General features: G+C 48.0%; 1 protein-coding gene across 1 annotated transcript in view; it reads left to right on the top strand.

The window, feature by feature from the left end:
* Positions 1-21,861, top strand: part of LOC138480573 (uncharacterized) — an 878,042-nt gene that overhangs the window by 732,400 nt on the left and 123,781 nt on the right. The window contains exon 6 of the mRNA XM_069612298.1: positions 13,213-13,306. Coding sequence (XP_069468399.1) covers positions 13,213-13,306 — 94 coding nt within the window. The remainder of the gene's footprint in view (positions 1-13,212; positions 13,307-21,861) is intronic.

Genomic DNA, 21,861 nt, shown 5'->3' with positions numbered 1-21,861 from the left:
ATCCCTTCGAAGAACAGGTTACTTTCTTACCTGGTAACGTTCTTTTGATGGGATGGTCCGACGACATATTCCATATCGCTCCCTCCCTACCTGCTCCGCTACAGACATTTTTATGCGATTGCAGCTTACGTTTCCGCAAGGCTTTCTGTGGTCATACTGGCAGAAGATTGGTGCCATTTGTTCTGGGGAAATACTACAACTGAGGCTACGGGCGTCCTCGAGTTGCCCTCCGAACTATTTGTATGTTTTTTCCAGGTTCTTTTGCATAAAGATTTCCATCAGAGCCCTTGCGCTCTTTCCTCATCGGCCTGCAACAGGGCCCGTTGGTGAAGTTTTGCGCCCCCCCAGGGGCCAAGATTCATAGAAGTTTCTGGAAGGCCATCTTGGGCCTACTTCGTGCCATCAGACCATGACGGAGGAGAAAAAGGAGGGAAAGACCCCCTTGAGGTCCTGCACAAAATGCGGGCTACGGAACGTCTTCGTGGTGGACAAGCATCTACAATGTCTTTACTGCCTGCTCCCAGACCACAACGAGGATAGGTGCGAGATATGCCTGGGCTTCTCGAAGAAGACTAAGAAAATCTGGCATAACAGGCTGGCGGCATGGCTGAATTCGAACAAAGCCTTTGCCCCGTGCTCAGAGCAGCTGATGCGGGTCCAGGTTGGATAGGCCACGATCACTATCGCCGTCTGCCTCCATAGCCAGCCTGCCATTGAGCTCCTCCTCAAAGAGTAAGTCGTCCACCCTGGCCAAGCCAAGTTATGGGAGAAATCAGAAAAGCATATGCCGGAGGAAGATAAGGACATGCAGCCCAAGCAGGCGCAACTGGCGCAGGCAAAGTCCTCGTCGACACCTGCTGAGATCACTACAGCGGCAGTAGATGCCGATCCGACGACGGTGGCTCCTACGGCACAAAGGCTATCGCGGCCGCCAAGGCAGCAGTGAAGGCTGCAAGCACCCCGGGGGGTGTGTGGTGGGGGAACACCGGTCCAGATCCTGGTTCAAAACCCTCTGTGTGGAAAAAATAAAGGTGACGGGGCCCCAAGACAGCCCTCCAAGGTTTGCATTCAACTGATGGACATCCCATCAACGGACGGCGACCAAGAATCTGCCCATATGGTCCACAAGGACAACGACTTTGGCGCAGGGCCTATTGCTCCATTGTTCCCTTTGCAGCAAAGGGATATGTCTATGGACATCCTGTCGATTCTCCACACCCTGGTGATAGGGAGCCAGCAGAGGTTGCCCCAAGCACCGACACCTGTAGTGCTGCAGGCCCGTGATCAGCCTCCGCATAAGAAGAGAAAACATCATCTGACGCCTCCACATCAGCCTCCTCCACCACTTCGGGCCCAGACTCCACCAGCGGACCGGATACAGATGCAGGCACAGGCACTGGTACGGACATGACCTCAGGAACCGAAGATGACGACTTCTTCCCGGCAGACAATGAATCACTGCACCTGGACACCCTTAATAGAGTCATAATAGATGGAATCATTCCACTGGATCTCCAGGGCTGCCGAGCTGTTCCAGCTGGTGCCTGAGGAAACCAAGAAAGAGGGTTTGTATCAGCATTGAGATTCCAAGAGGAAAACTATCATGGCGGTGCCCTTTCTGGACATTTGTGAGGAAAGCCTAGCCCTCATGAAGTACCCATGCACTGCTCCAACCAAATGAGACAGGTTGGAGAAGAACTATAAGGTGCCGGACTCCGCACCTAAGTGCTTGAGGTCACAACCGATGGCGGACTCAGTAGTGTCTGCTGCCACAAGCAAACATTCGGCTAACCCGACTTAATCGGTTCCCCCGGACAACAAGGGGAAGTCGATGGATGCCATGCGGAAGAGAATTCTTTACACGGCAGCATCCATGATCAAAGCGGCTAATGCTCTGGCTATCTTGGCCCGATACGACCGAGACCTTTGGTACAAGCTGGGCTCGATCCTGGAATTTGTCCCTAATGTCAAGAAAATGAAAGCTCTCGCCCGCTTTCAAGAAGGGGATGTGGCGTCGGACCATGCCATTACAGCGGCAGTGGACATCGCCAACACGGGTTTCTGGCAGATGGGAAACTGAGTCTGCCTTCGTTGGTAAAGATGGTTGAAGGCCACAATCTTTCGTCAAGACGTTCATACGAAGGTTCTGGACATGCCCTTTGACTGAGAAAATCTGTTTGGGAAGGCGGTTGATGAACCCCTTCAAGCCATAAAGACAGATACAGAGATGGCATGTTCCCTTGGCACTCTTCAGCAGCATTGCTCGTCTTTTCACTCCTACAGGGAAAAATCAAGCAGATCATCCAAAGGATTCTCCACATCATACAGGCAACCTCCCCGATCCTCCTCGCAGGAAGCCTACAGAGGTCGCTCGCAAGCCTACGGTAGTGGAGGTCCGCGTCACCTGCAGGGCAGGGCGCCGGCGCCCAAGCAACCCTGAACCGGGCAAGACGTCGGGCCCCCACTCGTGCATCCCGGTCGGAAGCTGGCTGATGTTAGTCAGCAGGCGGAAGATCTCCTCTGACGGAGGATGCTGGACGCGCTCACCCAGGGACACACCTTGGAGTTCCAACACAGGTGCCCACGTATTCCACCGGGTCCCCCTCGGGAGCTTCACATCCCTCAGCTCATCGAAGAAGTGCGAACCATGTTACGGAAAGAGGCGCTAGAGCTGGTTTGTCAACGGCTCTGGGGCTCAGGTCTATTCCAGATACTTTGTGGTAAGAAAGAAGACAAGGGGTTAGAGACCCATCCTGGACCTTTGCCGTCTGAACAAGTACTTGAAGTCCCAAATATGTAGGATGGTCATGTTGCAGAACGTGATCAGCCAACTGGAGGAACAGTATTTCTTGACACTGTTCGATCTGGAGGACGTGTACGTCCATGTCCCCATCCACAGCAAACATCGAAAGTTCCTATGGTCGTGGTGCAAGGCCAACACTACCAGTTCAAGGCCCTATCATTCAGCTTAAAATGGGCCCCAATAGTGTTTACAAAATGCCTGGCCATGATGGCGCCCCATGTCCGTCTGCAGGGCATACATGTATACCTGTACTTGGACGATTGGCTGATACGCACCCGCTCTCGGTGTATGGCCGACTAGCACACGAAAGAGACCATCTGACTGACTGAGCTGGGTTTCTCAGTGAACTATCCAAAGTCCAGCTTAACGCCATCGCAAACCGCGTGGTTCCATGTTGGCTTGCCTGGCGTAACCCTTGGAGGCTAGCAGCCATTCAAGGGAAGGTGCAGCGACTTTCATCGGCGAAAACAGCCACAGTGCGGGCCATCAAGTAGTCAGAGTTTTGCAGACAAGATCCCTCTCAACGAGGAGTTCTGGCGGGCGATGGAGTGGTGGGGTGGTGTGTTCCTCAAATGAACGAACAACAAAGCATCACTGAAAGTTGGGGTTTGATGCACCCAAAAGGGCACGCTCCCTGTGGGAACTGCACTAGTTGCAGCCAAACAAGCAGAAGGTTTTACGTTTTTAGAAACGACAAACTTTGACAAATTGCAATTCAAGAATGGTAGTATATGCAATATGGTGCACTTGTGTATTAAAAACAGAATACACACAGCACCTATAGTAAGCCACTTTATTAAATACATACATAAAGCTGAGGATCTGACATGGGCCATAGTGTATCAAGTCAAAGCAGGAGGAGACGTCAACATGGACAAACGGAAATTGATACTAAAAGAAAACACATATTTTTCTAACAGTACGATAACAGGATTGAATTAACGCACAGAGGAATGAATATGAGAAGGGCAAACGGAAAATGTAACATGATCAGCTGCAGAGTGACTTGATTGCCTGCGCCACATGAAATGCAGTCATCCATCTTTAGAATTAACATAACAGCAGAGCACCGTAACGTGCAGAGTTCTAAAAGTGAGACACAGAATTAAAAAGAAAGTGAAAATAAGACATTGCATGCGTTTCCATGGACACAGAGTGAAGCAATCTAGTCAGAGCAGTGATTAGAAAAAAAACACCTAAAATACAGGCCATTAAAACGTGGTAACTAAGGCAATCACCTGAATTAACAAGGGCCCGTACTGCTGCGGTCAAGGAATATGAGCCGGCACTGGTACACAAACGGTAAGTAGTGAGCAAGTATACTCGTTGCTAATGAACGGCTTATTCAAAGAGTGGGGAGAGCGAACTGGATGGTTTCAGCACGCGACAACTAAAACATGGGTAAATGTTTTCTGTCTTGGTATCAATAGGACGGCAAGAGTTGGAAGCTAAACATTTAATGCTAAAAGCAAGGTGAATCTTGATATGAATGTAGCAAAGGCAGAAAGCGATCCACTGCTGTCACAGCTGGTAAATTCCAAAATAGTTCAGACCTAATCACATGCAACATTTTGTAGAACTTGCAGCTGGTACCCAGTGTAAGACTCAATTTAATAAGGGGCTTGGTCTGTGTTGTGTTCCCGCTGCAGAACACCTACCAGTAGGAACACTAAGAGAGTAGTACTCAACATATAGGTTATAATTCCCTGAAAGTTCTGAGCCGGAATGCGCTACACAGTGAAGAGTGACATCACAGTGTAAAATATGGCCTTAGAAGCTGGGACATATAAAGATACTGACTGTTGGTGTGTATGATATTCTCAACACTTGTAAACGTGCAAACAATTTCCTGGTAACCAAATTTAGTTGGTGACCGGCATTAATACCAGTAGAGAGAGAACGGTTAAACTAAACCGGTCTTTTTCAGAGAACAACGGTCAGGCTGTGCTGAAGAACCTGTTTCAGTAAGGGGTATTTCCATCCAGCCGTAGTTCCTGTTAGGAGTGCTTTGGAATCTCCCATTAGTATGGAGGAAAGGGGACGGGACGTAGGAGTATAACCAGGTTACTCACCGTAGTGACCACCTTATCCTAGTCCATAGTCCCCTTTCCTCCATACGTCCGCCCGCCGTCCCCTCTAATAAGGTTCCTCTGTTATTGCTAATAGGTCTCTGACCTGGCGATAGAAAAGGACTGATGGCCGATGCACGGGGCTGAGCCAAGGTGGGCGCTTTTTTACAAAGTGCACCGGTCCCGTCCCACAGGACGGAGAGATGTCCCATAAGTATGGAGGAAAGGGGACTATGGACTAGGAATAAGGTGGTCACTACGGTGAGTAACCTGGTTATTTCTTTGGAGGCCCTCTGCGGAATGCTAGTGTACAGTGCTACCACATCCAAACCTACTAGAATCTCTAGTCCGGGGTTGAAGGCAGAACCTTTAACTTTTTTAAACATCTGGACAGTGTCTCGTACATACAATGCCATTTGTCGGCCTAGTGGTTGGAGGAAGGAGTCAGCGAATCTTGACATGGGTTCTAATACAGATTCCACTCCTGACAAAATAGGCCTACCAGGTGGATCTGATAGGGATTCATGAATTTTCGGTAGTGTGTAAAATTGAAGTATTATTGGTTTCTTTTCTGAGGAAGTCTGCCTCTTTAGAAGTGATCCAGCCCCTTTGTCTTGCCTTTTCAACTTTAAGATAAATGATTTCTTTGAGTTTGGAGGCCGGGTCGTTCTCCAAATGGCGATAGCAGGTTAGATCTACAGTTGTCTATTGCCCTTGCGGATGCATTTTTCCCTGTCTTGTAGGACGATAGCCCCACCTTTATCCACCTTATGGATTATGATGTTCTCATTGTCCAAGATGTTTTTCATAGCTTTTTTCTCTTGGGTACTCATATTATGAAAGGTAGGTTTCTTTTTGGATTTTTTTTCAAGTTGTGCCAAGTCATGTTATACATTAGTCTGAAATACCTTTGCTTCAGCACTTTGTGCCTGACTAGGGACACAATATGTAGATTTGTTGTGCAGCTTAGTGTCTGAGGGCTCAGGTTCGTGATTTGTGCCATGCAAATGTTGAAACAGATGGATTTTATGTATAAAGTTAAAGAATTTCTGGCGGAAACTGAAAGGGTCATGTAAATTGGTCGGGACAAAACCCATTCCACGTTCAATCCCTTTCCTCTCGTCTTCCGTTGGTCTATATGATGATATATTTACCATAATGCCTGCATGCTTATGCGAGGCTTCAAATCCCAATCCTCCGGGTTCCGCTCTAAAATAGGAGCAGGAGGATTTTGCATGGTGACTGTCTTAATTTGGAAATGTCTGCGGTTTGGGTTGTTCCTGCCTCGATAGTAGTTCCGTGAGCCTCTGGATTTACGGTTGGGTTGTCCTCGTCTAGGAGTGGGGTCACCATTGGAGCTCCCATTGTTAGAGCTGAAAGACGTATTCCTAAATTGGACTTTTTTGTGACCTCCTGACAGGTTGCTGTCCGTCTGTACTTGTTGGAAATAGTTGTCTTGAGTGTATCTAAAGGCTTTCTCATGAGAAATTTGTGAGATCCTTGTTCATTCTTCTTACTCTTTCTCGCAATGTATTGTCCTTGAAATTTGTCATTTCCAATATTAGCGTATCTGGTCTCTTTTTATACACGTCCAAAGGGACTGCCTTCTGTATTTCCTCCTCTAATTTCTTGAGGTCTATTAGGATTCTTTCCGTCATCTCGGCTGCAGTGTCAATGAGGATTACCCAATCGCGCCCGGATTTATTTGCTGCAAAACTCCATTGGAGTACAACATTTTTATTGTCAAGGAAAAGTTGGGGCTCGTTTCTCCCGACCAGTCCTTGAGGCAGCGTACCTTTTTATGAGATATTCCAACATAATTGATCCATGCAATTCGTTCCTTATTAGGTGTTTCTTGAGTTGGCTTAACTCGTCCCAATTGGTAATGTTAGAAGTTTCTTCTGTTGATCCTCCCAGACCAGATGCTTTTTCCAATAGTTCCTTAATGTAGTCTTCATCACAGCTTCTACAGCGTTCCAGAGCCATGTATTCCGAGATAAAGAATGCTACAGGATGATTCCTTGTCCTTATGGGCCTCTAGTTTAGCCCTCTCACCCGCGATACGCCTATCTACAGGGCCCCACTTTTGTGAACACGCCTCACGGACAGGTGTCTGTGCTCGATCATTACACACAAGAGGCTGAGGGAGTGGCACTGCCCACTGCTAACCAACCCTCATTAAGGTTCTTCACCTTTATAAACAGACATTGGGGTTAGACAAGCTACTAATACTGTTTTCACAATGTGATACCATGAGCGAAACCAGAAACCTTCAAAACCTGTTAGTGCTTGCACAACATTAAATTCAGAAGCACACAACAGGTCTGACTTCAAAATAGACCATTTTATTCACACATAAAAATTATCCTTAAAGGGTGCCACAAGTGGTCACCATAATAAGTCAACACAGAAAGGTTATAAACAAATATTTGAACAACGCTAACTTAAGTTAATACATGAGAGAATTGCAACATAACAATAGAGAATATTGAATGAATGTACCTTGGCACAAATTACAAGACGGCCCATGAAAGAAATACAGAACATTAAGACAAACTAATTATAGTTTTAAATTGAATAAGATGTGATGTGGGAATACTCGTAGTGTTTCCCCTAAAGAATTTCCAGAGATAAATGTTTTTAAAGAATGTAAGAGAGGAATGAAACATGTTTGGTTGAAGTAGAGGTCTGAAAGAAGTGTGAATGAATGTGACATAAGAAGAAATGCAACAGGAATAAAAACTGTAGAGCTTTTCTAACATAGCATAACAATGGTCTTTACATAAAAAGCTGAGAAGTACACTGAGTGGTATTCCACAGAATTCTAAATGCTGCTTAATAAATGAATTGTATTTGAAAATATTTGTTTGCATATTAAAAACTTGTGGCATCACCAAATTGATTATACTGTATATGGGATTTCAGTCAACACTTGAGATCATAGTATATCTACCTTACCAAAAAAGGTATTAGAAGTAAGCTAACAGTTTGTAGACTGAAAACGCTGTATGGCCACCAAAACATAGTATTTTTTGAGAATTTGAAAACAGGGACTGTTTTAGGTGGTCAATAATGGACCCTCTAGTCTCCATAATGTTTTAGGGGGGTGCGCTCCCACATCGCCCAGGGGGATGAGATTTCAAACCCTGCCATACCAGGAGACGATCACCACGGACACCTCGCTGGAAGGTTGGGGGGGGGGGGGGCTGAAATCAGACGTCTACACGCCAGAGGTATGTGGCTTCCAGAAGAGAAGGATCTGCACATCAACAACCTGGAGCTACGGGCAGTGTTCTGGGCCATCAAGGCTTTCCTACCTTCTCTGAAGGACAAGGTGGTGAGGAGCTTCACGGACACCACCATGTTCTACATCAGGAAGCAAGGGGTCACTCGATCCCCAGTGCTCTCCAAGGAAGTTCAGGACTTGAACAGGGTATGCTCCTTGTCCCTCTCCACCTGGCAGGCATCAAGAACACCATTGCAGACTCCCTAAGCAGGTAACTGCGTTCCTGCCACAAGTGAGAACTTATTCGTGATCAGGTGGACCGCCTGTTCGTCACATGGGGCAGACCCTGATAGATCTTTTTGCCACAGCGGCGAACTCCAAATGCCAGCAGATTCCACCAAACGAGGAGCTTGGGGGAGGCGTTCTCCTTCCCATGTGAAGGTCAGTTTCTATACACTTTTCCCGTTTCCTCTCCTGCTACATGTCATCAACACACTCCGTGTCGATGATACTCCTCGCCCCAGCGTGGCCGAGGGAGATTTTGTATCCGGACCTACTCCGCCTGTCTGTATAACCTCCAGTTGCCAGTACTTCCGGATCTGCTCACCAGAGAGGGAGGCGCAATCCTTCACCACGACCCAGGATTGCTGAGCCTGAGGGCATGGCTCCTGCAGCAATAAAGTTTGGAGTTTGTGAGTTGCCAGCGCACTGCATGGAAGTCCTTGCCAAAGCAAGAGTGTTGTCCAATCTAAAGTGCTACGACCACAAGTGGAAGCGTTTTGCTATGTGCTGCCGGTCACAGAAGATTACCCCTCTAAAGGTCATGGCTCCACAGATTCTTCCATACTTGCTGTCCTTGGCAAAAGCTGGACTGGCTCACGCATTCATCAAGGTATTTGTATTTGTTTTTATTTTATTTGTATTACGCAACTTGCCCTGGGGCATCTGGGCGCATAGTTTGAAGAAAGTGGTTACACGTGGTTACATACAAGGTGCACCTTGCAGCCATCTCACGCTACACCAGATCCCCGGGTAGATCCTGGCTGTGGTCTCACAGACTCAAGGAGTTTGTCAAGGGGCTTTTCAATCTTTCCCCCCGTTGAAGGCTCCTGCCCCGGCATGGGAACTCAATGTGGTCCTGATGAAGCTCATGGGGGCACCTTTCGAATCTATGCATCAAGCCCTACTCCAGTTTCTCTCATGGAAAACGGCTTTCCTTGTGGCCATCACCTCTGTCCAGACTTGTGGGTGAGATCCAGGCCCTACCCTGCAAGCAACTGGATCTGACTTTACACAAATCAAGGATGGCACTGCGTACACACCCCTCTTTCATGCCGAAGGCTCTGTCGGAATTCCACCTCAAAAAGCCCTTGGTGTTGCCTGTTTTTTTCCCGAAACCTTGGTCGCTGGAGCAGAGGGCCTTGCATTCGCTGGACATTGCCCGTGCCTTGTAGTTCTATGTAACACGCACAAAGTGTCTTTGGAAGACTTGTCAATTGTTTGAACCATTTGAACCCTTATCCAAGGCTTCCATTTCAAGGTGGCTCTGCGGTTGCATTATGCAGTGTCATCATCTGGCAAAGCAGACTCTGCCGGCCGTCCAAGAGCCCAATCCACCAGATCGATCGATCGATCGATCGATGCGATGACGACGTTCCTTTCTGGAGTGTCCCTGCTTGACATCTGCAGGGCTGCAATGTGGAGGTCCACGCATACCTTCACGAAGTTCTACTGCATCGACAGGGATTCCAGGGAGGAGTCCACAGTCAGCCAAGCGGTGCTATGCAACCTGTTCATTTGAGGTGAGTCTGTTCCAGAGGTGAGTGTTTATTGCTTCTGTTGAGCCTTGCCACCTCCTGTGGTTGTGTATATGTATTGCTAAGTAATCGTTATTCATGAGCATGTGAATCCATGCCAGACCGCATGCTGGAGAAGGTTTAAGTTACTTACCTGTAACTATTGTTCTCCTGCATGGTTCTGGCATGGATTCACACGTGAACCCTCCCTCCTTCCCCTATGTGGCTCTTCTTGGTTCATACTGCCACTTTACGTGCTTAACAAATCTGAAGATGGCCACCAGGGGTGGGGCTTGGGGAGATGACTGTCATTGGATGGGGGCAGAATGACCCAGAGGACAGTGATAGGTTTAGAGGAGAAATACAGTTTTAAAGGGAAAGTGAAACTGTTTTTTCTTTTGAGGATTCCCAGCCTCACAGGGTATAGTCCCAAGCATGTGAGTCCATGCCATACCCATGCTGGAGAACAATAGTTACAGGTAAGTAACTGTAAGCTTATACAAGGTGCAGGAATCGGCCTGTAAATATGTTAAAAAGAAACCCAGACCTTCTGCACCTTACCAAGTTGCTGATTCTCTATGGCTGTCCACATTACACTGCCTTTCTTTAGTAGAAAGCTTAAACCTTGTTTCATTTGCCCTTTTTTTACGTGATCCTGATTGTGATGCTGGGGACTGTGGAATTACAATTTTCAGCCCATTACTGTATCCATCCTGTATACCATGTTTCCCTTCTAAAGCCCGTCCAACATTCTTCCCTTTATCCGCGCCCAATTTCTGCCCACCTCCTGCAGTTGGTCCTCAAGAAAAATACAAAATCCAACGCGTTGTTGATTCACGTCATCTCCGACGTACGTTACATTATCTTATACTTTGGAAAGGCTATGGGATTGAGGATAGATCATGGATACCTGTCCAAAATGTCATGGCACCAAGATGTGTGCGTTCATTTCATGTCAAATACCATGGGAAGTCTGGTGGGCTCCCTGTCCGATGTCGCTGCCACGGTTAAGGCAGGGTCTTGGTCGGGTCATTCGGTTAGGGATACGTCGCCGCTGCAGACAGGGATGCGGAACGCTCCAAAGGCAGATCCCTTTTTGTGCGCTTTCCGTGCACCCTGGCGACTTGGATCTGCAGCACGGTGTCAGGGCAACGCCCGAGTGGATTATGTGGAGACCTGCGCCATTCCTCTTGGCCAATGAAGTGGCAGCGGCTTGAGCATGGCCACGCGGTTAGGCGCTTTTCTTTTGCTGCTACATGTGGTCACGTTCTGGCATCCGTCACGGGAGTACAGTATTTTGCTATAGAGACGTGCCAGATGAGAAACGGGTTTTTTGCCGACAGTCACAATCTAGGACTCTGGAGGCAGGTCAGTTTTAGGGAACAGGCATATTTAGATTTGCCCTGTTGGAAACTAGGTTCACTGTGGACAGCAGCTATTCCCCAGGTAACCAGTTGATGTTTTATAATGCAAGTGTTTAAAAGCAGAAATTTCAGATGGTGAAGTGTAGCTAACAAAATGGCAACTTCACATATGTCCACTGGGCCCGCCAATAGTGAATTTTCTAGGTTATTTATATAGAACGAAAAGAAAAAGGTGGGTGCCAAGACGCACCTGAACAGCTCTGTCTTGTTGAAACCACAGGGTACAATCCTCTGTATGCCCAATTTGAACGGCGTCCCGATTACGATTACAAACTTCCATTAGCCCTCAACGTGTTCTCAGGGACACCCTGCTATTGCAACACCCTTCATATTTTTGCTCTACTAAGAAAAGCTGTGAAGAGTGAAGCAGTGCCTCGCACTAGATGTTCAGGTGAGGTGGCGCATTAGGTCAAATGAATCTGTCAGTGGCTGATGCAAGTGTCTGGCTGGGCTGACATATCATCAAACCCCTGATTTTGTTTGAGTAATGTTGTAACGACAAAGAGCTAATAATAATTGTAAGACATGAACAGTGACTTGTCACTGGAAAGCTCTGCCACCCTTGGGCTTCATTTGAGTGGCGCACAAAGAAAGTCGCCCATTTTGACGACCTGGGAGTGCGATTCATTAGGAAGGGAAGTAGGAAAAACGAGATTTTTCAGGATCCTTCTTGATTTTAAAGAGATGTTCGGGAGTTACCTGGAATTCCACTAGAAGGTTCAGGGCTATGTATCTGGAACTGACATAAGTGTTTAGAGCCCAGTGGGTTCATATTTTTTTGGTTATTAGTGAAAACATATTTTTATAAAAGCCTGCTATTACTACACAAAGAAACCACAAATATAGCACTTGAACGTAAATTGGGTGCAATGGGTATTAAATGTGCTATTCAAATCAGGCCTGTTTTGCTGTGGCTTAAGCTGTGGATCACTAAGGTGGAACAGCAACAAACCTTGGACTTGATTTGCGCACATGAAGAATGTCTTAACAAAGGTCAAGATGGGATACCTATGGGGCAGTCCTGAAAGGATTGAATATTCATGTTTGTAATCTGTAAAGGTGTTCTCGGACTGGGCGTTGATGGACCTTATGAATAGAGTTTGATAAACCACTAGTTACAAAATACCTCAGGCAAAATCTCAACTTGGCTATGAGCCTAATTGCAGTTGGTTAACAGACTAGTCCGAGAGGAATTCTGCCTGGTAATTATTGCTTTAATACTTTTTACATAGAAGTGGAAAGAGACAAATACCAAGCTTTTCCCTATGTGCCAGCACTATATCAAGGACGTGCACCATTTTCTAATCTGGTGTCCCTTGCTAAACGATCTTAGATTGATTTGCTTGTTACCGTTATTTAAGCATTTTAAAGTTTGCACTTTAATTGAAGCTTTGGATTTGTGAAATCTAGAACGCAGGGAACTTTGTATGTCTGCAGTAACAGTCTTCCTAGTTACAGCATAGAATAGAAATAAGTAATGTTTATTATTTTTTTCTTTGTGGTTTTTATCTATGAATGTATTACTGTTTGATATTCTGTATATTCGATTTTCTTTTATTTTGCCACGAGGTGCTATGATTGTATTTATTCTGTTGTTTCTTGTTATAATGTGATGTTTTATAGAATATAATTACAAAATAAGCTAAATTTACTAACTATAGGATGAATGCTGAAAGGTCTGTACTGATCAGCATAATTGCTTTTCTTGGCCTTGCAGCTCAAAATGATGTGCATCTACTTCTAAACATATTGCAATAAAAGTTGCATTCTTTTAGCAGCATGCCTGTGAATATAGCAAAGTGACCATGCTGGAGAACTAAGGTTACATGTAAGTAACGTATTAGGAAAGGGGGCTCCTTTTGAAGCTTATGTAATTGTTTTGTTTTATTTACAGTGCTCAGTCAGCAGGACTTCTCTGTGCAGAGCGGGGAACTGGATCAGAGACACTGAAGTACTGTGGCTACTGTAAAGAACATTTAGTTCAGTTGGTAAGAATGTGAAGAATGATTGCACTTCTATTTGATTCCAATCTTATACTTTGTACTTCTTTTGTTTTGGAATTTTAACCATTTTACATTTGACAGTGTCCCCATGTTCCTTTCACCTATCTTCTATAACAGTATGCAGCTTTGGTTTTTTGTCTCTTCCCATACCCTAATAGCCAATGATCATAGAAATAGCAGCTGTTCTGTTCCCAATGTGCTAGTATTGTACTGAATTTCTAGAGGCAACACATACGCTTATGTCCCGGAAAATCCGCCCATGTTTTATTTTGTCAAGTGTCAAAATGTATGTATATACTATAGTCATTTAACTATTCTTACGTCCCGTCTCCTTTCCTCAATACTGCATGGGCGTCCCTTCCTAGGGACGGGAGACGGAATCTTTTTCACCATAAAAAACCTTCTTCCCCCTTTAAATTTAGAGGCACGCGGGGGTGCGGCCCTGGGAGCATGCGCTGCTCTGACTCCGCCGTCCGGGGCCACACCTCAGTCCCCTTTTCCGGATCGACAGGAACGGGCCGAATTCACCAGTGCTCCTGGGTTTGGCTTCAGCCATGTACTTCCATGCGCGGATACTTCTGTCTTTTTGTCTTTTTTCATTCAGGTACTCTGTCCTCAGGCGTCACGCTCGTCCCTTGCGCTTGTCGACTTCAACAGGGTTCAGCAGGTGTCCAGCCTGCGAAGGGCTCTTTCCTCGGTCAGACCCCCATGCCCTTTGCCTCTGCTGCCTTGGCCCCGACCACAGCTGGCAAGGTTGTATCGCGTGCGACACGCTTTCTTCGAGGGCTCTGATGAACAGACTAGCTAGGTGGAGAGAGCTCTTCAAGAGGTTGCCTCCAGAGGATTTGAAGGACTTTGTCAAACATAGATCAAGGCCCAAGGTAGGGCCGCTCTTTTTCAGCGCACCCCACAAGGGAGACTCCTTTCCAAGGACTTGCCCGAGCAGGAGGAACCTCTCAGGTTCTCATACCAGCACGAGTACCAAGGCTAATCCAGCTACCGGCCGACAGGCCGAGGGGTCAGTAGATTCTCCCGCTGACAATGCTGAGGGACCGTAAGATTCTTTTACCGGGTGATCACCCGAGGGGTTATGCTCTTGTACCAGCAACATGTCTGAGGGGACGCCTATACGCAACACTAACGCCGGCAACTCCGCAGAGGGTGAAGGCCTCATGATCCACACTAGAGTCCTGGACGAGGCTGGGCCCAATGAGCCAAGCAACACGACGTTGGCACGTGGAAGGCAGCTCGACAAGATGGTCGCTGCGCCAGACAATATGGACACCCGTCCGATACAGCACCAAGGATGAGAGAAGGTGGAGGATCGAGTGTCAAAGTGGGACTGGTGTCAACCAGGGGCATGGCCTACAGCCTATCCATCATTTGCGCAGGTTCCCGCTGCGTCCATATAGAAGTGGCATGCAACGGCCCCAGCAGCCGCCCACTACCCTGTCAATATCGCCTACCACCCATCCGGCGTGCGAGGACAGGTTCTTTGAAAAGTACCTCAAGCTCATGAGATCTCCTCAGATGGTGACTATCCTCAAGGATGCCATCAGGGACTTGCTCCCTCCATCCCCTCTGCCTGCACCTATAGTCATTCCTCTTACGGCTCCAGCGTCACAGGCCCCAGTGCAGCTCCCGTTGCCCGCTCCGGCGCCCCAGTCGCCAATAGCGCAGATGGTTCTGTACGAGCCTCCGCTGCAGCCTCCACACCGCAGCCTTCGGCACCCAGCAAACCTCCACTGGCACCAAACCAACCGGACAGCCAAGTGGACACGGACGAGGAAGAGGACCCCGACATTGTTAGCCAAGGCCTTCCACGAACATCTTGCAGGGCTGGCAGAGTACTTGGGCCTTCCTCAACCCGAGGTCGAGCAACCTGAGGAGGGGGGGTGCTTGCTGAGGTCCTCATGCCACGCCCCTTGACTAGAACAGGGATCCCGATGCAGAAGGACGTTGTCGCCTTAGCAAAAAAAGGGGTGGCTCAAACCCCACTCGGTCCAGCAGGTCAATCGACGCCTGGATGCCAAATACAGGCAAATGGAGGGGGATGCACTCTTGCTGTCGGCCCATCCTCAGCCACACTCTTCGGTGATTGATGCAGCATCACTCTGCTCCAAGCCTCAGTCGTCCTCGGCCTCCTCGTCAGCGGCACTGCTAGGCAAGGAGATCATCTTGGAGCTGTATGGAAAAAAGCTTTATTCCAACGCTTCGCTGCATCTTCGACAAGCCAACGCGGATGACATGCTTGCCACCGTTAACTGAAGGTTTTGGCGGGAAAGTGCAGACTTCCTTCCAGAACTTCAGGATCAGAGCCAGTCAAGTTTCAAGACGGGACTGGCAGAGGCTAAAATGGTGGCACAAGACATTATGGAGTCCACTGTGGCCCTGGCCGGGCCATATGCACAGCCACGGACATGAGGACGATGGCCTAGCTCTGTGCTACTAAATATAACCCGGACGTCCAGGAAGGCATATTGGACCTGCCCTTAGAGGGTGGGGACCTCTTTCACTCCACCACAGACGAGGAGCTAGATAAAAAGAAAAACAGCTTGCAAACGGCAGTCTTTATCTATCCTCACCAAGGACACGCCCAAGGAATACACCCAGTCACAGCAGCGCTCAGACAAGAGGCATACATACAGATGGTTCCGAGGCTTCCAAGAGCAGAGGTCCAGGCAGCCGCACCGTTCGCCGACTCATCAGCGCAAACAACAAAAGGTGGAGGGGGCGGCGCAAGAGCTTTTTCCAGTCCCCCTCCTCCGCAACAGCCTCGGAAGGAAAGAAGGCATGATGCGCCCCTTCAGGTCCACGTGTCTACGGTGGGCGTGGGGGGGCAGGCTTGCTCTCATGCACATTTCTGGCATCAGAATTGCACAGACCCTTGGATCCTCTCAGTAGAATCCATTGGGTAACGCCTACCTATGCCTTCCTCTCTTCCCCTCCACTCCCACAGATTGGGGGACAGCAACTCTTTTGGCAGAGATCCGGTCGCTCGTCGACAGCCAGGCAGTGGAGGAAGTCCCTGCCTCCCAGCGAGGATTGGGCTTCTACTCTAGGATTTTTGCCATTCAGAAGACCCAGGCTGGCCTGAGAGTTGTGTTGGACCTATCCACCCTCAACCTCTCACTACCTCTACAGAAATTCAAGATGGTTACGCCAGCGATTATAGCAGAGACATTGTGCAAGGGAGACCGGATGTGCTCCCTGGATCTGAAGGACGCGTACCTACACGTCCCGATTTGGCAGCCTCATCGTTCTTTTCTATGATTCAGAATCATGGGCTACCACTTCCAATACAAGGTGCTTCCCTTCGGCCTCAACTCGTCGCCCACAGTGTTTACCAGGCTCATGAATACAGTGGCGGCCCCCCTCGGGGCCCAGGCCCACCACATCTACCCGTACCTTGACGATTGGCTCGTCAGGGCGACATCTCCGGAAGCAGTGCACCACACTTCCCACGCTCTTATGAGCACACTCCACCACCTGGGCTTTTCGTTCAACCTCAAGAAGTCCCACCTGCAGCCTACGTAGAGACTGACTTTCCTGGGACTCATCTAGGACACGTGCTCAGAGTTTTCCCCTCGGAGGACAAGATCACGGCCATCAAGAGGGCCACTGCTCACTTCCTCAGCCGAGAAGTGACATCGGCCTGGTGCTACCAACACCTACTGGGTCTCACGGCAGCGGTCCTATTGGCCGTCCCCCACACAAGACTTTGCAGCGTCATGGAATCAGGAGCGGGGCTCTCAGGCGGAGCTTATCAACATTACCCCTTCTCTACACCCGGACCTCTCTTGTTGGTCCAGGGACGACAACCTGCAAATGGGCAAACCATTCAGGCAGCTATCCCCACAGGTCACCATCACTATGGATTCCTCTCTCGAGTGCTGGGGGGGCCACTCTGGACAACCACAGCATCCATGGAATCTGGACCCGGCAGGAGCAGGAGACAGACAACTCGACCAGCATGTTCTACGTCAACAAGAAGGGAGGTACCAGATTTCCCCCCGCACTGTGCATACTAGCTGTCCGCATGTGGGAATGGTCCATGGAGAACAACATCTACCTCACGGCAGTCCACCTTCCAGTGGATTCCAACTTGGAGGCGGACAGGCTCAGCAGACTGGGAACAGACAATTACGAGTGCCAATTGAACGACCAGGTGCTGCTGGAGATCTTCTGCAGATGGGGGCACCCCCAAGTGGATCTCTTGGCACTTCTTGTTGTCCAAGGAGGCAAACAGTTCACGTCATGGCCGGGCCCCTGGTCCCTGGCCAATGGATTTCAGATTCAGTGGAACGGGATGACAGCGCTGGTCCACAGGGCGATATGCAAGATAAAGGAGTCTTGCCACCTCAGCGTCATTCTGATGGCTCCATGGTGGCCAGCAAGGCCATTGTTCTCGTAGCTGCTCAGCCTCTTGGAGAGACCACCCATCCACCTTCTGATGGGCCCAGCACCTCTTCTGGCGCAACGGGGGGGCAGGGTCATCCACCCCGCGCCACAGAAATTAGCCCTGCGGATGGTCCCTGAGCAGGTCACGCTAGGGCACCTCAGCCTCTGTCTAACCTAGAAATCATACAGGGTGCAACGAGGAAGGCTACCAGGACCTATTATAAGAGTAAATGGACTAGGCTCTGTCACTGGGCAGGCTCCAAGATGATAGACCCCCTTCCATGTATGTTGGATGACGTGCTGTACTTCTCTGCGCATCTCGCTCACACTGGCGTGCAGGTTGCCTCACGTATTTGGTGGTCGTAGGAGCCTACAGAAATTCAGAGGAAGAGGTATTTTGCTCTTCCAACCCGATAGTCCAGAAGCATTTGATGGGCCTCGCAAGACTCTACCCGCCCATCAAGAGGCCACACCCGGTGTGGGACCTCAACGTAGTATTGGGCTCCTAGTCGCATAAACCTTTTGAGCCAATACCATCTGCAGACATCGGGCTGGTCACCATTAAGACGCCCTTGCGAGTGGCCCTCACTTTGGCTTGCAGCCACCCCCGCAGGTCACCATCACTACGGATTCCTCTCTCGAGTGCTGGGGGAGCCACTCTGGACAACCACAGCATCCATGGAACCTGGACCCGGCAGGAGTACCATTATCAATTGGCTGGAACTGAAGGCCATCTGGCTAGCGCTCAGAGCCTTCCTTCCAGTTATTGAGGGGCAAGGTCGTCCTCATTCAGACAGACCACTCGACCAGCATGTTCTATGTCAATAAGAAGGGAGGTACCAGATCCCCCCCCCCCCCCCCTCACTGTGCATACGGGGAAATCCAGGCGCTTGTCACCTCAGAGCCATATACTACTTTTCACAAGGATAAGGTAGGCCATGCGAACAACCCAGCGTTCCTACCTTCGGTACCTTCCGCTTTCCATCTAAACGAGGAAATAGTGCTGCCTATGTTCTTTGCCCACACCAAGTACGAGGCTCAGAGGGTTCTGCACTGCATGGATGTCAAAGGCCTTTATAGCACGATGGATGGTCTCGGCCATCAAGGAAGCATAAGGGACAACATAAGCCACTGCCAGCGAACATGCACACCCATGCGGTCAGAGCCAAGGCCATGGCCATTGCATTCCAACTGCAGGTCCCGTGGCCAGTCATATGTAGGGCGGCCACCTGGGTCACTCCTTCGGTTTTCTGCAAGCATTACTGTTTGGACGCCGGCTCTAGCTCAGACGTGGCTTTCGGACAGGCAGTTCCCAGAAATCTGTTTGCTTAAGGAGGGTCTCCTCTCCACCCTAGGGCTACACTCAGTTGTAATTGCCCATGCAGTATGGAGGGAAGGGGACGGGACTTAAGAGTAATTACAAGTTACTCACCATAGTGACTAACGTACTCTTAATCCCTAGTCCCCTTTCCCCCATATGTCCCTCCATCCTCCCCCCCAAATAAAACTGGTGTCATTAGGCAATGTTAAACTCTTGTTGACGCATCTATGGGGCCTGAGGTGTGGCGTCAGAGGGTGGAGTCAGGGCAGCACATGCTCCCAGGGCTGCACCCCCTCACACCTCTAAATTTAAAGGGGAAGAAGGTTTTTTCTGGTGAAAAAGGTTCCGTCTCCCGTCCCTAGGAAGGGACGCCCATGCAGTGTGGAGGAAATGGGACCAAGTTGGTCACTACGGTGAATAACTTAGAATTGTTTCAACATATTGTTTGATTCTTATTTTGGAATTATACTGTTAAATTGATAGTCAATTGTTAGATCTGAAATGTTGACAACATATTTGTGAGGCGTAAACACTTAATGAACATATCCCCCGCAAATATTTTCTGAAGGTGTACAATTGCTTAACATTACACTTTTAAAAGAATTGTCTGTCAATCTTCTGTATGTGTGTGTGTATATATATAGAGTTTTTCCTTTTGCTTCAAGAATATGGAATAGATTCATAATGCTGCACCATAGATTTTTAATACATGTCTTAACATCGACAAGCCATGTGTTCATTATAGAAGGGTTCGTAATTGTTGGTTTGTTTTATTATTTATAATGCGCGATCATACCCTCGGGTAACAGGGCGCAGCGGTTACATGTATATGCGAAGCTTATTGAGTGGAGCTGGGAGCTGTTTTACCCCTGTTTGTAGCCTAGAAGAGCCTGTTTAGCTTGACGCAAACATCTACCAGGAGCTAGTTTTGGCTCCCCAGGCCAGCTGATGCTGAACAAACGCACCTACGAGAATGTGTCCCAAATGCGCAGAGTTAATCTATAAATAAACATTGAGGCACATCTAGAAGACATTTAAAGCATAAGGGGTCCTAAGTAATCGACGAAAGGATAGGTTTGTATCTTATGTGGAAGTTGTAATTGCGGAACACAATTTGCAAGCTCCTCGATCCCCAGTAGTAGCTCCTGGTCACTGGTTAATTCTTGATAACCAGGAGCTGCTTTTAGCTCCTGTTTACCCAATCTGAATTTCAATCCCTGTTCCGGCTATTATCCATTGCCAAATAGAATATTATGTACACTGAGCACCTCGGGATTTAATAATGAAGAATATTTCAATATCTGAAGGACTTGGTATTGTTTTCGGCATTGATTAGCGTGTACTAGATTTTAAAAATAGCTTTGCAACAAGTGTCACCCTCGACAATGTTTGTCTAAAGAAACTCGCACATTGTACATATATTTGCCACAACTAAGAACCTACGCTCATGTCACAAGTACAATTCACACTTTCTGGTGTTTAGCCAATAGATGCAACACTATAATTATCGATCAAGTAGTCCGACCACTAACATATCGCCATCTGAAACAGACACCAGCTCTAAACCTGCTCTAAACTGAATATTTAAATTTGACTCTGCTTGTGTAACTAAACACATTTAGAATTCGTGACAAAACATAGACATATACAGTTTTACCACGTCATGATGTGACCTCGTCATGTGTTAAGTTAACGGTTACGCTGATCAATTAAAAGCTGCATTTAGTAGAGGACTAAATTGAATGCAGTTAAAAGCAGCACTGGACGCCACGCGACCTACAAACACTTACAGATGCCCTTTAAAGTAAGCACATTAGAGAACAGTATATGGTTTTAAACTGGTTACATTAATCAATGCCACATGCTTTCATGTACACCAACAGTAAATGGTTGGCCCCATGCATTTTTCCTTTCCGCACTTGGTCCCAGTAAGGCAGTAACCATTACAATGGTTCAGCCAATGGACAGCATATTATGTGTATTATTATATTAAGGTATTTACTGAGCGTGGACCTGGCTTCGAGAAGCAATAGAGCACTTTACAGAGGTTTACAACAATACAGATACATAACGGAGCAGTTTACACAGGTATACAACAGTACAGATGCATGAAGGAGCACTTTTCAGAGTTAACAGAATAGATTTACAGTGGGGGGATAGAGAGGGGCACAGAGGAGGGGTACAGCTGTACCGGGTGGTGGGGAGGAGAGGGGCAGGCGGCATCTAGCGAGTCAGTTGGCGCGAGGGGAGTTGTGATGGCCTACATGTGATGTTTTATTTTAAAATGTTTATTGGCATTTATATTGTACATGTATATGTAGCATTCCAATTTGCCATTATCTCAGTTACGTGTAATAACAACCCGACAACAGAATTTACGTTATAGGAACAACAGTCAGTCTTCAATTTTTGATTCATGTATTGGGCCTTCGCCCTCTGATGTAGTGAGGCTTGGGGGTGCAGTACTTTTATTTTTCCTCAGAATTAAATAGGTGGCCATTCACTCATGGGGGCTTGTCATTAGATGGAAGAAACATGTCCCAGATCAATGATTTCCAGGCCTCAAATGCTGGACTCGCATCGCCTCCGGCTTTGGCTACATCTCCCCATACTCTTGTTTCTGCCCCTGTCCAGTGTTCCATTTCTCTGTGCCATCTGGCGTATTGGGACCCACCACTGTCTTCCATGCGATTCCAATGAACCTTTTGGCCAATATACACACCATATCCATGAGCTTGATCACATGTCTACATTTGCCTATTCTTGGGTATGCCCCCAGTAAGCATTCTTTCGGCGTCCACTTGTATCTTACCACACC

This window comes from Ambystoma mexicanum, chromosome 5p (genome assembly GCF_040938575.1).
Source record: "Ambystoma mexicanum isolate Mex_15411 chromosome 5p, UKY_AmexF1_1, whole genome shotgun sequence".
Classification (NCBI taxonomy): domain Eukaryota; kingdom Metazoa; phylum Chordata; class Amphibia; order Caudata; family Ambystomatidae; genus Ambystoma; species Ambystoma mexicanum.
This window is presented reverse-complemented; position numbering and strand designations above follow the sequence as displayed.